General features: G+C 42.6%; 1 protein-coding gene across 1 annotated transcript; it reads left to right on the top strand.

Moving 5' to 3' along the window:
* The first annotated feature begins 2,447 nt into the window (after positions 1 to 2,447).
* SUOX (sulfite oxidase) lies at positions 2,448 to 17,627 on the top strand. The gene is made up of 4 exons (XM_042453832.1): positions 2,448 to 2,753; positions 7,280 to 7,346; positions 10,279 to 10,462; positions 11,211 to 17,627. Exons 2-4 carry the CDS (start codon positions 7,291 to 7,293, stop codon positions 12,639 to 12,641), a joined length of 1,671 nt encoding a protein of 556 aa, XP_042309766.1. The 5' UTR covers positions 2,448 to 2,753; positions 7,280 to 7,290; the 3' UTR covers positions 12,642 to 17,627.
* The last annotated feature ends 796 nt before the right edge of the window (positions 17,628 to 18,423 follow it).

Below are 18,423 nucleotides of genomic sequence, written 5' to 3'. Positions count from 1 at the left end.
GTCTTTAAACAGAGGATGGATGGCCATCTGTCGGGGATGCTTTGATTGTGATTTCCTGCATGGCAGGGGGTTGGACTGGATGGCCCTTGTGGTCTCTTCCGAGTCACCATAAGTCAGAAACAATTTGAAGACACAAATACTTCAACTGGGCTGCCCAAATATTAGACGGCAACAGTAGATCTCTGGTTTTACACTTACTCTGTCCTACACTTAACTTGTCTTGGGGCCTCTTCACACAACTCCACTTTTAACTGCCATCCTATTGAATTTTGGGATCAGCAGGTTAGGGGAGGGTACTTAGAATTTTGAACCAAAGTTCCCAGTGCCTCTCCAAATGACAAATCCCAGGATTTCATCCCATGGTAATTAAAGGAGAATAATAGTGCTATACCTGTGTAGTGTTAAAGTTCTCTTAGCCTCCCTAAACTAGCTCTAGTGTGCTTGAGGGAAAGCTGGTATACCAGCTGCTTTCTAAGTACAGTTAGCCTTCCATATGGATTCAATTATCCACAACTAGAAAATATTCCAAAAATGTATACATTCCAAAAAGCAAATCTTCATTTTGCTATTTTATATAAGAGACACCATTTTACATTACCACTGTACATCATAGGACTTGAGCATCCATGCAGTTTGGTATCCACAGGTGGGACAGGATCCAAACCCCAGCAGATACAAAGGGCTTGCTGTATTTGGAATGAAAAAAAAGGGGGGGGGTGCCATTTTGGTTTTGGTGTCCAACGAGGCATTAAAATGTTTTGATCCGTTGCTCATGGTGGCTCTTGAGTCCCTGTATTCGTGGGTGTGGGTTTTTTGCTTTAAACAAGCAAAAAGAGTGATAAATGAAATAAAATTAACTGAGGTGGTGTTTTTAATCCAGAATATTTCTTGTTCAAAAAGGTTGTCGGGGAAGTAACAACACATATCTATTTCATTTAAAAAACATTCAGGGTTAGCTGTGTTGGCAAAGTACAATGGCATCCAAAGTCCACAAAACATCAATGCCTTTAGTGGGCCAATCAAAAAATACCAAATACAAACAGAAGATGGTGAAAAAATGATGTGACGTCTGTTGGATTTTTAACACCTTTGCCTGATGAAAAAGCCAGTGGAGCTTTGAAAGCTTAGAAGATATACAGTATTTTGTGGAATTTGGTTGGCCCACTAAATTTGACAGAAAGAAAGTCAACTCATTTGAGATGTGATGCTTGAGAAGAGTACTGGAGATATCTTGGATGGCTAAAAAGACAAACGAGTCCTAGACCAGCCAGGTCATGAACTCTCCCTGGAAGCCAGGCTAACTAAATTGACGGTCCAATAACATTAAAAATCCACCAGGGATACCTTTATTGGAACAATGAAAATGCACAATATACAAGTTGAATGCTTTCAAAGCTCCACTGGTTTCTTCATCAGGCAAGGTGTTAAAAACTGTATAGGTGAAAAAAATTGAAGATGCTAGCCATGGTCCTGCATTTTTCTGTTTTTGTATTTTCTTCTCAAAGGGTATGGAGAGGTGTTTCTTCCAGGCTGGACCTCCTCCTCTTGGCCATGTGGTTGCTGGGAGAGTCTCAAAAGTCTTGGAAATTTAACATCCATTTGCAACACAACAAAGACACTTCCTTTGCAATCCAATGTCTCCATCCTTTGTGAGGCCACAAACCCCTTTGTTAGGCAGAGGACACTGAATTTCTCAAGAAGCCATCATGCTTTTGCATCAGGAAAACTTTGGCCAAATCATAAGGAAAAATGAATGACTAGAAAAGGCAATGATGCTAGGAAAGGTCGAAGGCAGAGAGGAAGAAAACATGCCAGATGGATAGCCTCAATCAAGAAGGCCACAGGCCTGAATCTACAAGCCTTGAGTGGAGCAGTGGAGGATAGGGGGACTAAACGCCTCACCCAGAGGACTGCATCCGCACTGTGGAAATAATCCAGTTTGACACCACTTTAACTGCCATGGCTCAATGTTACAGCAATTGCAGTTTTGTGAGACAGTTGGCCTTTTCTGTCAGAGGCCTCTGCTGCCACAGCTGCCTCCAAACCTTCAAGCACTGAGCCCTGGCAGTTAAAACGGTGGCAAACTGGATGATTTCTACAGTGCGGATGCAGCCAGGGTCCCCTGGAGGGCGGTTAACAACAACCACAGGCAGCCCTGTTTTGTGGCTTGTGGGCGGTGTACTGTACTTCGTGGTTCCATTTACATGCAGTACACTTGCCCCTTGCGTTTGGGGCTTCGAGTTTTGTGCCTTTGATTATTCACAGATTTTATTAGCATGTTCTCTCTAGGAACATCTAGGTCCTCCAATGCAGCTCTATGGTCAACTTTAACCAAAGGTCACACTGAAGAGATTCCTAGAGAGGACGCTCCACTAGGCCTTTGCAGCTCCTCCAGGGCAACTCTATGGTCAATGTCTGGCAGAGGACCTACTAGAGAGTCCTAGAGAGGTGTTCTCTCAGGTAAAAACATGGCGCTTTTGTTATTTGTGGCCCTTCCCCGTTCAGCGGGGCCCGATGCCCCAGCGCCAGCGAAGGTGGAGGAAGGAGTTTGTATAGGCAGCAGCCCCCAGGGAGGCCCCGTACAGGCTCTGAGGCGAAGGCGGAGCCGGAGGAAGGCCTCTCCTCCCTCTCCCTCCGCCGGCATCTCGAAAACACACGTCGGCGGGGAGGGAGTGCCTCAAGAACCGGAGCTTCAAGGATCCCCTCCGGTCTTCCTCTCGCCCTCAGCGGCTCTCCTTCGAAGGCCAGAGCAGGTGAGGCCTGGACCCAGAGGGGGGAGGGAGCCCTCGGGGAAGGCAGCTGTCTCAGGGGAAAGGAGCCAGCGGATAATCGGCCTCTTCTGGCTGCATCCACACTGGAGAGAGAACCCTCTTTGGCACCGCTTTCATTCTTTCGCGGCTCAATGCTATGGAATGCTGGGAATTGTAGTCCCCTGTGGCACCAGAACAAACTACAATTCCCAGGAAACTCCCGTTCCCAGAATTCCATAGCACAGAGTCATGGCAGTTCAGGTGACCTGGTGCCACAGCAAACTACAATTCCCAGAATTCAGTAGCATGGAGCCAAGATAGTTCTAGCGGTCTGGCGTCACAGCAAACTACAATTCCCAGAATTCCATAGCATGGAACCACAGCAGCTCCAAGTGGTGTCAGACTGGTTTATCTCTGCAGGGTGGATGCAGCCCATTTATGTCGTGCTCCAAATGGAGGGCATTTTGGGATTCCTCCTGGAGAGAAGCTTGAAATATGGGACATATCCTGGAAAAGGAGGACTTCTGGTCACCCTGGTTGGGAAACAAGAGGGCACATGCTTGGCTTTTTGTCTATATATATATATATATATATATCATATGGCGCTTCTGGGGTGCTTTCTCCAAAAAGAGGCCCCTCAGACAGCCTGCCACAGCTCTGCACTCCTGCGTGTGTGTTGTGTTGGCCTTTGGGCTCCCAGCTCTGGAAGAAGGAGAAGCTGTTTTGGGGCCAAAGGCACAGCCCTCAGCCAGAGAAAAGCACCTGCCTCCAGGTGCTGCTGTGTAACTCATCCTGGAGCTTCCTTTCCTTAAGAGAGGGTTCCCTTGTCCTGTCAAGTGAAGTACAGTCCTCCATATCCACGGATTCAACCATCCACGATTGAAAACATTTCCAAAAGAGATGAATTCCAAAAAGCAAACTTTGTTTTTGCTGTTTTATACCAATTTTACTGTGCCATTGTGTTTAATGGGACGAGCATCCACAGATTTTGGTATCCATGGTGAGTCCTAGAACCAAATCTCAGCGGATACCAAGGGCCCACTGTAGATCTGCTCACCTGGAGCTAGAACCCTTCTGTGCTCAGTGGAACTCATTTCTTTGAGTAAACATATAGGAGCCTATATTGGAAAGTTGGAAGAGTAATTACAACTCACTTTACTAGTCCTGGGGGCGTACATACCCCTAAAGGCATTAGATCCCATCTGATCTTAGAAGCTAAGCAGTGTCAGCCTTGGTTTGTACTTGGATGAGAGACTGTCGATGAATGTCAGGTGCTGTAGGCTATATTTCAGAGGGAGGAACTGGCAAAATCACCTCTGCGTATTCCTTGCCTAAGGAAACCCTACAAAATTCAGTGGGATCACCATAAGTCAACAGGCAACTTGAAGGCACATATGCCCACATACTATTCCTTCTACACCAAATATCCAAGAGAAGTCGGGTTTACAGTGGGCCCTTGGTATCCTCTGGGGTTTGGTTCCAGAATCCCCTGTGGATACCAAAATCCCATTAAATAAATGGCATAGTAGATACCATTTGTTGGTGTGTGCCTTCAAGTCATTTCCAACTTATGGCAACTCTAAGGCGCATCTGTTATCTAAGGCGAATCTTGGCAAGAAATACCATTTACTCCCATTAAATACAATGACATGGTAAAATTTGTCTCCTATATAAAACAGCTGAATTGAGGTTTGCTTTCTTAAATTTATGTATTTTTTAAATATTTTCAAGCTGTGGATGTTTGAATCTGTGGATAATAAACCCATGGCTGTGGAGGGCCAACATAGTCAGTACATAGTCAATAGCCATCCTGTTGCTTCTGAGGTAGTTTGACTCCACTCCTCTTTGCCCTGTCCAAATGGCAGCAAAGTTTACCTGCTGAGAAGCCTTAAGGCAAGACAGGGTATCTTAACCAACAATCTACTAACTTTGACGTTAGTTGCCCTACCCCTTCTTTTATTTCCTTTTTTTCCAGAAGCTTAACAGGTGGAACTTCCTTGTATGGTGATAAAATATGAGAGTATTTCTAAACTACGCAATACTTGTTAAAGAGAGGATCAGAGCCATAAAACATTAAAACATTAAACTTAAACAGTAAGATAGGTGTATGGCTTTCCAAATGTTCTTGGACTTCAACTCCAAACCACTTTCACCCCTGGCAGTTCTGTCTAGGGCTGGTGGGAGTTTAGAAGGATATCTAGTCCCCAACCCACTTAAGTTAAGGGATACTTTTATCCCTTTTATCCTTGTCTGGCAAAAGAGACAAATCCTAGGGCTCTTTCACATTACAGCGCTATGATTCTATTTTAATCAGCATTGCTCTATCCTATGTAATCCTGGGATGTATAGTTTAGTCAGAGGCACCAGAGGAACACTCTCTGGCTAAGAATTCCAAGTGCCCTCCCTAAACTGCAGATCCTGTGATTCCATAGGATGCCTGTATGGCAGTTAACGTGGAATCATAGCTTTAACTGTATAATGTGGAAGGACACCGGAATGAGATTCAGTTTTACGGTAATTTATTACTCCAAGAGCCTCTGACCTATTAGGCAGCTAAGATGTGCTGATGTCCCTCATTTTTTAGCAGTCTTGAATCTTCATCTTGCAGGGAAAGTGGGATCTGTGTAAAGTTAATGATTCTGGCTTGGCAGCTTCTCAAAATCCCACCTCTTTTTCTCAGGCAAGGAAAGGTTTTTATCTACTGTCAGCAGCTGATTGGTGATAAGAACTTCATTCTGCTCTGTGCCAACAGAAGCTCGCTGTGGGCCCAGATCTCAGGCCAAAACCCAGATCTCAGGCCAAAAAGAGGTTACCTACCCCAACTCACTTGTTTGTTAATAATTAGATGTTTTTAAAAATAATTCACTGGAATTAATGAGTATTGGTTAAACTTTTTACACTTGCATTTTAAAAAGTCAGCATTTTTAGGTGGAGTGTAGAACATCATCTTGTTATAACTGGGGATATTTTCCTGCCTGCTTCAAATGATATGAAAGTAAATGGCTGATGCATAAACTTTAAATTTTGGATCCACAAATATAAGGACTCAAACCGGTTTCAGAAATTGGTAGTGTGTTGATGGTTAACATGAAGAAAAACAGGAAGTAGTAGATCAAAGGCAAAAAATGTATAATGATGCAATTATGCATACCTGCAAAGAAGTAAATTGTATTGAATTCAGTTGGACTTCCGAATAAATATAGATATAGTTGCAGTGCAAGTTAGTAATAGTTGATCTGTTGCAAGGGTGAGAATCATGCAGCCCTCCATATGTTGTCAAATTATTCCCACCTTTGATCTACTGAAAGAGGAACATAAACTCTCAGTAAAACTGTAATTGAGCCAATGATGTTCAAATTGTTGAAAGTGAGCTTCCAAATTTAAAATAAAACAAGTTTCTGTTAGTATTTGGTGGCACTGTTGTGTTTAAAGAAGAAGAAAATTACATCTGTTTTGTGTGTGTCATACATATGTACATCCTTGCTTGTTGAAGGCACTTTATATTGCTTGAGAAAACTCCCTCAATATGATTCTGGTTCATAATGAATTTCATTACGAACCAGTGATCCCAACTTCTCCAGTTATAAGTTTCAGTAAATTGACCATAAGTTACAATGGCTAGAAATTTAGACTTGAACCTGAGCTGAAAACATTTCAACATGGGCTCATTAGGTTTTGAGGGACAAGTTCCTCCTTCCCTGTATAGTGGAGTATAACTTCTATCTGTATAGTGGTACTAGTAGTGACCCATGTTGCAAAGCTGGGGGGGGGAAAAGCAGAATTGCCAGGTCATAACCTAAATGTCTACATCTTTTTAATAAATGCTGAAGGAAATGCAACTTCAGGTTCTCTTGCCCATGTTCCTTCATTTACCATCTGATGATAAACATAGCAAAAAAATGGGCATTTTAATTAAATTAATAGGTAAAGTGGTAAACATCTTGGCATCACTGGCAATTTAAATGCCTCTTTCACAAATTGCCTTTTAAAATACCTGCTTACAAATGTGTGTCAACATCTATTTTCCATATGACTTGGGTGTCTTCTATAGGCTACTACCGGAAAACTCAGTAAGATGATATACAGTGCTATCTTAAGTAGTTCCCCTTGTAAACGTTAAGAAAGCTCCTAGACCCAAGGTAGGCTGTGTGCTCCACATATAGGACCATGTTTTTAAGCTGAATAATATTTCTGGAAGGTTTCCAGAAGTCCGATTCAGCTTAAAAACAAGGTGCATTTTCCTCATGCCCTGTGTTTTAAAATGAGGATGGAATCATTATGCCAATGAAATTCAGTGATGCACCTGTGGTGGGATGTGAGGCTGCCAGTAGGTTCCATGGGGTGCCAATACAGCCCATCCGTGGTTCCCTAGACTTTAATGTAAAGTCTCAGAGATTTCAATGTAAAGTGTTACCTCTGCCCTTGACTTTAATGCAAACATCTCGGAGAAGGAACACAGTTTCCAGATATGCACCTTCAGCATATGTTGTTTACTGCAAGCCCTCTCTAACTCTTTCTGTTATATGTAGGTTCAGAGAAGATGTTGCTGTCCAGACCTAGCCAGAGTGGCCTCTCCACACTACAGAGAACATACTGGTATGGGAAAATGCAACTTACTTCCATCAAACATCAGTCTTGAAGGAAGAGAAATGTTGATCATTAGCCTGCTAGTCCAACTTAGGAGTCCAGCCTCCCAAGACAATTATCAGAGGACCGTAAAAACTGCTCAGTGTCCTTTGCCCAAATATACAGATTGTAATTGTATCTACTTGCCTATCCTGCTGGATACTGTCCTTTTATAGAAACAATTGTTGTATTGGTAAATTAGGATAACAAGGTCTTGGTTTGCTCTAGATTCTGTGTTAGGTAAGGATAAGATGAGATAAAATATTAATGTGAAAAGGCCACTTGTAAGGTATGAAAAATTATTGGTGGGTTTTAGGATGTGAGGAGAAACAAGTGACAATTCTTCAGTTTGTTTCTGGTTTGATTAGATAAATTTTCCCACATAGTTCTTGCCTTGTTGGTGCCAAAGAAAGCCTACTACATTCAATGATTTTTTCCCCCCTTGGGCTACCTGTATCGATAGTGTTAGGTAGCTTGTGAACTGAACAGAGATGCCCAGTGTTGTAAGATAGCACAGCACCTTTCTTAAACTTACAGTAATCACAGCTTACGACCTTGATATTCCTTCCACTCTTGCTGTTCTGCAGTCTCCACCCATGCATGCCATTTCATCACACATGCAGAAGTGCCCTACCAGCACTCTTTAGTTCCAGCCCGAAGCACCATTGCTAGGTCCTAGTAAAGAGGAAGCAAAGAGACCTCTGTTGACCTTTCTTGAAGAGTCTTTCAGAGTATTTGTCTTGGCTCCCTGCCTAATCGTAGGTGGACTCTAATCTTATCTCTGTGTGCATCCCTTCCCTTTCAACATAGCTTGTGTCTGAGGATTCCAGGCCAAAGGTGCAGTCTGGGTAGGGAGATCCCTTTTTTTTTTAGCTATCTGACTCCTTTTGTATCACCTTGAGTGGGGGCAAGAGTTAATGATTACTCACCAGTTCTGCAGCTGGAAGCTAGACACCTGTGCTGCCAGTGTTTAAAATCCTGTGCCAGATGTACCAGACAATCAAAATGTAAAAGCGGGCATCTGCATACCCCCATGAGGTTGCCTATTTTGTATAACTTATTCCGATTGCAGAAAATACGTGTTTGCCCAAAATTTGGAAATACAAAGGGGGGAAATAAAGAAAATGATGGCGGAAAATGTGTGTTGCAGTTTCTGTAGATTCACAGGAATCACCACCCAAAACTTTAGAAAAAATGCTGAGCCTGTTTTTATAAACACCTTATACTTAAAATGTTGGTTGGTGGGGCCATAAGGTTGGCAAGTATGGTTGGTGGTAACATAAGAACAGGCCTTTTTGATGGCTGTCCACAGACTCTGGAACTGCCTGTCCAGGGAAGCCAAAATGGCTCTGTCCTTGTTGGCCTTCTAGCAGAAAGCTAAAACTGTTTTATTCAGATAGGCTTTTAAAACAGAAAGTTTTTAAAGAATGGGGTAGGGGGTGCTCTATGGTTATAATTGTACTGTTTTTTAAAAGCTTTTATCTTTTTAAATTGCATTTTATTTGTTTATTCTGTGATTTGTTTTAACACTGTAATAGTTTTCTATTTTAATGCTCATATTTTGTATGTTTTAACTGTATTCTTTTACATTGCAAGCTGCTTTGAGTTTCAATTTTGGGGGGGAAATTGGATATGAACATCATCATCATCATCATCACCACCACCATTACCATCTTAAAAGAGCTTCAGAATTGCTATGGGTTGTGACTGGAGGCATGGAGACTTTTTAACTAAACTGCCAAAGAGTTGAAATGCCAGCAAGGGAACAGAACAAATTCGTTTTATTTTCCTGGTTTGGCAAAAGTTCCTTAGGTTGCTTGTTCACAGTATTGCCTTTAGATAGCCAGAATGTCTTGGAGGCAAGAATTAAACTGTTTGGAGATGGGAAAGCAACTCTTACAGATCTGCTGTGATCTGTGGTAGCTTCTGTTGTGTTGCTGCAGTGTGCAACCTGCAGTTTGTGTTACACCACAGTCTTTGTATGTATGACACAGCATTTTTAAAGAATTCAGGGTCATTTCTTTTCTAGTGTCATGCTCCTCTGCATGCTGTAGAACACTTGCCCTGTAGAGTCAGAAAGGGAGCATCTACACTATAGATCTAAACCAGTTTGAAAACAGTTTAGGTGTAATTACTTCCTGTGGGTAGAATACAGAGACATAGCCATGTTCATCTGGAAAAGCAGTATGCAAAGGGATCCTGTAGCATCTTTGATACTAACTGAGCAAAAGATATTGTAGCATGAGCTTTTGTAGACTTGAGTTGCATCCACACTGCAAAAGTAATCAAATTTGACAAGGTTTTAACTGTCTTGGCTTAATGCTATGGATTTTGGGGCACCAGAGCTCTCTAACAGAGGAGGCTAAATGTTTCACAAAACTACAGTTTCCAGAATTCTGTAGCATTGAACCATGGCAGTTAAAGTGGTGTTGAAACTGGATTATTTCTACAGTGTAGATGCAGCCTTGGTGTACTTCCTCATATCATTTCCTTTTGGAGAGCCATGAGGATAAAAAGTTAAATAGCTCAGCTTGTGAAAACAAGGGCTTTTTGAATTATAACTTCCAGAATTCCACAGCCACCAACAGTGATGGTAGCTAGGAGATTCTGGGAGTTGTCCAAAAAGCCCACCCTAATACCTCCTTACAAACAAACAAACAAACCCTTTCCCAAACTCTGCTTTAAGAGCAGAGGTTACTTTTTTGTGCGTGGCATTTGCCTTTCACGATCCTCCATGAATCTGGTGAATACTGTTATTTGTTTTAAAAGCCATCTAATATAGCTTTGTTCCATCCTCTCATCATCAGAAAATAACTAATTTATGAGTGTGATCATTTGCCATATTTGCCAAATGTACAAAGTATCTACCTAAGCCACTTCTTTTGGATTGCTTTTGTTACAGGTTGCGAGACATGGTCCGGAGGACCCTCCCTCTGGCCCACTCGGCCTTTAGTTGCTTCCGCTCCCACAACACTTGGAACGAGGCTGGTGGCCCAAGACGCAGAAGGTTCATGGGGGCAGCTGTGCTGGCAGGGGCTGGGCTGGGCATAGGCACCATCTTGGCATATGGAGATCAACGTCACCGGGTGAGTTGAATAGCTGGGGGAAGGACTGGGATGCAATCAGAGTTTGGAAAGGTTCCTTTTTGGAATTCCTCCAGCCAGCATAGATAATGACTGGAAAATATGAGACAATGTAGTCCAGAAAAGTAGCCTTTGCAAGATCTGGATGCAGCCAAAAGAAGAGCTGGACAAGGGAAACTTGCAGTCATTGTGGAGCTAGGAGGAGGCTTTGAGATTCTGCCTGAAAGGAGACTTCCAAAATTGTTGTGGGTTAATTATCTAAAATAATGGAGCATAATAGTGGATCCAAATTTAAGAGTTCACAAATGGGCTGACAACAGAAGATTTGTCACCTTGTCTTCCCCACAGCAACCCTGTAGTGCCACAAATGGGTGACTGTGGACCCTCCTAAATGATGAAGAGTTTACAGTGCTGAGAGAAGAGAGAATCTCAGGGAATCGGGTGGTTTTTTCTTCTCTTTGTGAAGCTATATTCACAGAAGGTGCTTCATCCCAGTTTCCAGGGATTTTCTCCCAGTTTCCAGGGATTTTCTCCCCTTCCCTTATCCAGCATGGTTCATACCGCTGTGTAGGGCATTTCTGAGAAGCAAGCAGAATGCCCACAAGGAAGAGAAGGAAATGGTGGGAAATAGTAGGATGGTAGGACTCCTCAACATCCTCAAAATCTGGTTCCAGACAGTGGATCAGGGGAAGAATGATCCCACTCCTTGTTTTTCCCATTGCTTTGATGGCTTGTTTATCTTCCCTCATAGGCTACCAAGGCTGAGGCCCCAGAGTCTGCATCTGGCCCCCTGTTTCCTACCTATACTAGGCAGGAGGTGGCTCGCCACCACAGTGAGGCCAATCGGGTGTGGGTGACCTATGGCAGCGATGTTTTCGATATCACAGACTTCATAGAGCAGCATCCAGGAGGCAAAAGCAAGATTCTTCTGGCAGCTGGTGGTGCTCTGGAACCCTTTTGGGCCCTCTATGCCATGCACAACCAGGAGCATGTGCTGGAAATCCTTCAGGGTTTCAAAGTGGGGCAACTGAGCCCAGAAGAGCCCCCCCAACCCACTCCAGGAGATCCCTATGTTGATGACCCTCCACGCCACCCTGCCCTTCAAGTCAACTCTTTGAAGCCCTTCAATGCAGAGCCCCCTTCGGAGCTGATCACTGAAAACTACCTGACTCCCAACCAGCTCTTCTTCAAACGCAACCACCTCCCTGTGCCACTTGTGGACCCTGAAACCTACCGTCTACATGTGGAGGGTCCCCGTGGACGGGCAGTGTCTCTGTCCCTGCAAGACTTGAAGAGGAATTTCCCAAAGCATGAGGTGACCGCTGCCTTGCAGTGTGCTGGCAATCGTAGGGCAGAGATGAATGCTCTCAAGAACACCAACCGGCTAGGCTGGAGTGTTGGGGCAATTAGCAATGCCCGCTGGGGGGGTGCCCGACTTCAGGATGTTCTGCTGCAGGCTGGCTACAAACAAGGTGATGAAGGGCATGTCTGCTTTGAAGGCCTGGACAAGGACCAGACTGGCACTGTTTATGGGGCCTCCATCCCATTTAAGAAAGCTATGAGTCCTGAAGGGGATGTTCTTTTGGCTTATGAGATGAATGGTGAGGAGCTGCCCCGGGATCATGGATTTCCCCTCAGGGTTGTTGTGCCAGGTGTAGTTGGTGCCCGTAATGTCAAATGGTTGGCCAAGATTACTGTCAGCCCAAATGAAAGCTCAAGTCATTGGCAGCAGAAGGATTATAAAGGATTTTCTCCTGCAGTGACATGGGACACAGTGGATTTTTCCAAGGCTCCTGCCATCCAAGACATGCCCATCCAGTCAGCCATCACTGAGCCAGGCCCTGAGACCATCATCAGCTGTGGGGAGCTCACCGTGAAAGGTTATGCCTGGAGCGGAGGTGGGCGAAAAGTTATCCGTGTAGATGTTTCTCTGGATGGTGGAAAGAGCTGGTGTGAAGCAGAGCTTACTGGAGAAGAGCAGTTGCCTGGCCGAGCTTGGTCATGGCAACTCTGGCAGCTGAATGTTTCTGTACCCCCTGGCACCAGAGAGCTAAACATTGTCTGCAAGGCTGTGGACAACAGCTACAATGAACAGCCTGACACAGTGGGGCCTATTTGGAACATTTTGGGAGTGCTCAACAATGCTTGGCATCGAGTGCATGTGCTTGTGAGTGAAGAGTAAGAGCCTTACGTGTGCCTCGTCACCTGGGAGAAATGAAGGATCATGGATTCTTGGCTACTTTGCACCTTCTTTTTTCTTTGGTCTCTGTGAGGAGGCTAAGAAGAAAAGTTGAGATCTTCCATGGCGTCTTGTGACCTTCCTTGCTTACTGTTGAGCTTCTGGTGTAGCAGTTCTTGAGCTTCTGAATGGAGGTGGCCTTGAAAGAAATAATAACACACCTCTTCTCTTAGCTATCTGTAGAAAAGCCTTTCTTCCTTGGGAATATGGTACTGATAACCTGCTTTTTAAAAAAAAGATCCAGTAGTCCAGAGGTTGGACAACTTTTGGCTCCCCAGACATTGCTAAGCTGCCATTCCCACCTTTCCTTGCCATTAGCTGTGCTGACTAGGGGGCACAAACTGCCCATCCCTGCAAGATGTACCTACATTGCTGATCTGTTGGACTTTTCTTTTGAAAGCAGTGTGACTTTGTTTGCATTCAGGTTTTGACCATATAACAGAGGTATTCAAACAATCGTTAGTGGGGTGGTGAGTTGGCTCTGATTTTTAGTCCAGACAGACTTCAAAGGAAATGTGCAAAGAGTGAAACTGATTTGGGGGCTAGACCTCAGCACCTTGGATAGCTCCTGCAACCTTCAGGCTAAAACTTGCTGTGGATTCATCACCGCCACTGGCATGGAAACCAGCTGCTGCTATCCAGACTTCTAACACTTAAATTCCTAATCCATTTTGCAGAGTGTCACCCTTCTCATTATCTTGCTCATGGGCTTTGAATGCTGAACTATGTCAATCTTGCTCATTTCTGTACAAAGAGAGGCAGTTTTGCCTATCATGTTTTTTTGGAAACAGGAGAATATTGATGTGTCAGGGTTTTGTATATAGCAGAGTAGCTCCCTCACTGTGATCCATTGAAAGGCAGCCCTTGATACAAGCAACAAACAAAGAAAAGCAGGAGAATATTGAGTATTTGAGCCCCCTCTCCCCAATGCATTAGTTACAACAGGAGCTGGAACCTCCTGGAATTCTTCATTAGAAAAAAGCACAACTGGATTCTTCTTCTGAGTTTATTTAAGTAGAATCTAGTTTCAAGGAAACACTGTTACTACCTCTTTTGTAAGCGCTATCCTCTTGGAAAGCCTTTCAGCCACACCCTAGAATCCATTGTGCCTTCCTTTTTGTTTCAGTGGGAAAGAGGACAGAATTGTGGAGTCCTCAGAAGAACTTCCCGTTTTTCCATTGCATGTGTTAAAACCATAATCCCCATCCAGCCCACAGGGGCTTGAGATTACACGAGTTTTAGTGCAATGCAACTGGAGGACACCCATTTGAGGAGAGCTGTCTTTGAAACATTGGGCAGAAGAGGGGATTTCAGCCATGATTATGCATAAGAGCATCTGATATCTACTTCCCCTTTGTGTCCATACAGGAGGGTCCCGGCCCACACTTTGAGAAGCACTTTTCTGAATAGAGTTTATTGGTTGAGCTTCTGGGAATCTGTATTTTTTCAACTTTGGCAAAAAATAAAATAAAATACTGATGATGGAAAAGGAGTGGGGAGAAGGAGGGAGTGATAACTATATGGGAATAGAGAAATATTGCCCATATATAAGGAGGCAGATTGGAGATTGGAGAAGCAGTCTGTCGCTTTGCATGGTGAGAGTTTCCTGGAGCAGTACTCTGTACCTCTCTGGTTCCTGCTGCTGTTGCTCCTGGCAGTATGTGCAGCTTAAACAAATGTCACTCCAGGGATGATTCTTCATCTTACTATGAGCATTTTGTGGCTTCCAAACACCTTCCTGCTGTCATCTCTTTCAATATGCTTTTTAACAAATGAAAAAAAGATCTATTTTATACCACTAAAGTTATTCTGAGGATAGACAACATTCAGTTAAAACAAGGATTGGCAATCTTGGTGAGTTTGGAGACCAATGTTAGGACCTGCCTTGTGATATATTGCTTGAAGTTTTTGATGTCAAAATGGTAAAGACCATAAAAACAAGCAAGAAATGCTGGTTTTAATGGGGTTTTCCAGTTAGCCGCTAAATTCCAGCACCATTTTTATTGGGAAAAGGTCTCTGGGAGATCACACACAGCCCTTAAGCCAGATATAATGACATTGTAAGATGCAGAACCATTCCATAGAGATAATAACACTAAATCAAGTCAAATTGAGGACTAAATTTGTGTGTGTGTGGTTTTTTTTTAATAAAGTGGGAAAATAAAAATAGCCTAGCTTTACACAAAAAGATAACATGTGTGTGTGGTAGGCTGCCCTTGGAAGAGCCATCCACAGGTGTGGAACCACAACAGGAAAGCTCTACTCCTGGCCACTGTGACCTACTCTTCATTCATGGAGCCCCTGAAGAAGACTCTCTGGCAAAGTCCATAGTGTTCCCCTGGAGGAAGATCACTCTTTAGTTTGTCCCAAACTGTCCAGTTCAGTATAACACCAGTTTGAATTATGCTTAGAAATGGACCGGGCATAGTGCATTCCAGTATAGTGTCTCTTCTCTGCTCTAGGTTTCCCCCACCAGATTGCTATGCTGTGTCCCGCCAAATCAGGACAACAGTAGTTATTTTTCCCCAAGCAGTCCTAGTAGGTCTCATGCAAGGTTGCTGTGCTGCTGTGAGCATATGCAAGAGATATCCCTGGATTAATTACGACTTTTTGCAACTTACTGGAATGTTGGCATCATAATGCTTATGTGCCAGTGTCAGCATACAGTTTTAGAGAAAGAGAGGGCTTTGGGAAGGAAACCATCCTGATGAACGGGTTGGATGCATTGGAAATTACAAAGTGAGACATGTTGAAAGAGAGTTTGGAGAAATTATCAGATTCAGTCTTGGAAACTCTGTCCCTCTAGCTTTTATTCAGTTTTCTTACAAGACTTGCCAAGCTTTGAGAATCCATTTTAGAGGAGGGGGAAGCTTTCATGGCACTACAAAAGACTTTTGTATTATTTCTCTGCCTTTTTCTTAATTTCTTGTTCCCTCTGCTGGCTGTGGTGTGAAATGTATTTATCTCATTCATTTTGAAAATTGTGTAATGGCCTGTTTGCACAGCAATACCAAAGCTAGGCAAGGTTCCTTTTTCACATCCCCTTTTTAAAAATGCAATAGGAATGCACAAAATGGAAAAAATTAAAACTGTCTTAACTTTTACTGGATGGCTATATTTCACTCCACAGCTTCAGTAGACTTTTTTCCACTGTTAAATTCTGAATCCTTTCAGCTCTGAACAAAATAGACTGCAAAAAAGGGCTTTTCAGTGTTTTCTCAGCCAGACTGATCAGCAATTACATCATTTGAAATCCAAATTGTTTGAACTGGTATGATTCAAAGAATATCAAAGTATCATTTGGGGGTAGCTGTCAAAAACTTAAAACTACAGCTTGAAAGTTTTTATTATTATTATTATTTGGGCTACACATCTCCAGGCAACGTAGACACTGGTATCAGCACACAGAATTAAGGTCCTGTCTAATGGATACCATTTCATGACATGAAAGCACAGTTCCCATTTTGTTTAACCTTGAAATTACATCAATATACATTTCTAAAAGTACATTACAGCTTTTCTGCTTTGCCCCCAAACACGTACCTCCTTTGCTCTTTTTGTTTGACATAAACAAAACACCCTGAAAAGAGTTTTACAAAGCTTTCCAACTATTTTGTAACTCTTTGGCTGGTCTTAATGACATGGACTGAAAAGCCACATCTAGTATCAGCGGTGTAATGTGTACAATTGTGTATATGATCCATTTGCTAACTTAGTAGTAGGGAAAATCTGGAACTGGAATGGCTTTCAACTTTCCCATTTTTTGGAGGTCAGGAATAAGGCAGAGCGGGATGGCTCTATAATTAAGGTGACTAGCTGGACTGCACGAGAAGGTGGATGCGGATACTAGGGGCTGCACAGGGAACTGATGACAATCATATATGACTCCAGGTTATATTCCCTATGGTAAATATATTTTTCTCTTAATTTTCTTTTTAATTGAATGAATCACTACAAACATCTTATAAATCAACTTAACTTCTAGCTTTTAAAAATTTTATTGCAAATTTATCTCTCCAAAGTGAATGTATCTTACATATACATACCACTAAACAAAATTGTTAAGAAGCTTGTGTTCCTGTTGCATAGTAGTCAGTCTGTATTTTATCATAAGTGGTAGATTGATCAAACTTTTTCAGATTCAGGTCTAATCTGCACTGCAGAAATAATGCAGTTGATACCACTTCAATTGCCATGGCTCAGTGCTGTGGAATCCTGGGATTTCTAGTTTGTTGGGGCATCAGAACTGTTGTTTTTAATATCTGTAGTTGCACCTAACTCATTAGGATCAAACTTCGTCATTTGGAGCCCAGAGGAAGAATGTAAATGCTCAATTCCATATGATTTTCACCTGCTGCCCTGCTTTGTCCTTTTTCAGAGCTGTCTAAGATTGCAGGAACCAAGCTGCATCACAATTTCTTTCTACTCCAGCTTCTTTGCCTTTTAATTGTAAGCTTGAGGTAGACGTTTTTCTCCTGCTAATGCCAAGACTTGAGAACTCCCAAGTTTTGTAACCCAAGCTGTTACAATCTTTTGGAAAAAAGGTCAACAAACTGGCTTTGTGCCTGGAATAGAGTTGTTAAATGTGTAGATAACAGTGGTCATTGGATAGGCCCTTTTGAAAATAGTGAAGTGTTTTCTGGGCATGCAGAGGTGACCTGCAGTTACTAAAATATGGAAGAGACTGGTATTTCTTAAAAATCAGATACAGATACCTTTAAATTATTCCACACAGAAGAAACTTTATATTTTTACTATGTGCTGGTTCCAGTCTTTGTCTGAGTGTATTCCAAAATAACAGGAAACTGACAATTCTAATGTAATGATTGCATTTGCTGTGTTATGCTGGGGGGAGGATGAGAATCTATTTTTTTCTAGTAGTTCTTAATAAAAGCTCTAAATTTGAAGTTTCTTGTTTTTGTTTCTGTGTCTCTGCTTCCTTTCCCTACAGGTTTGTTTTTAGGGCTGCGGGCTCCCCACTTACCAGTGCTTTTCTTTTTTAGGTTTAATTCAGACATGGCAGCCAAGGATGAGTTAACAAGGCTTATATTTGAGCACTGGGAGCACCAATATTAGCCTTATGTTGGTTCAGACCCTTGGTCTAGCTCTGATCTCTACACTCTGTAGAGAGTGACAGGCAGCGGCTCTCCAGGGTTTCTGAAAGGACTCTTTTCCTCTCTGTCTGTGAGGGTGCTGGAAAACAATGTTCAGTTCTGAAGGTGATGTTTGGGTGTTTAACATTTTATTTCACCCCATTCACTGATCTGAAACAGTATTGAGGGAACACCAATAATTTCAATTGAACTTGTCTTCAGTGTGTATGCCTGACCTCAGCTGTAAGAAAGCTAATGGATAAAAATGGCTTATATTTTGCATGTATCAGCTTTCAGAGGGCTTTTACCCATGATTTACTTTACTGTTCTTAACAGTGTGTCAGTTTTCCCCTTTCAAAGGGGAAAAGATTGTAACACCCTGTCCTAATGTAGGCATCTTTGGGATGATGGAATATATACTGTACTCTTAAAAGAAAAGTAACAAACTTCCATTTAAATCCAAAATAGAGATGCACAAAGCTGGGGAGGAAATACTCAGAAGAAAATAACCTTTGCTTGTCAGCATTTGGGGTTATGGATGGAGGATAAAAGAAAATGCTGCCTGACAGTATTTGTGGTTGGGGAAGGAGGATTACCCTTTTATTTTACCCTTTATAGTAAGGGTCATATTA

The sequence above is a fragment of the Sceloporus undulatus genome, chromosome 2 (assembly GCF_019175285.1).
Source record: "Sceloporus undulatus isolate JIND9_A2432 ecotype Alabama chromosome 2, SceUnd_v1.1, whole genome shotgun sequence".
Lineage (NCBI taxonomy): Eukaryota > Metazoa > Chordata > Lepidosauria > Squamata > Phrynosomatidae > Sceloporus > Sceloporus undulatus.
The sequence above is the reverse complement of the archived record's forward strand: the minus strand, read 5'-3'. Positions and strand labels throughout refer to the sequence as shown.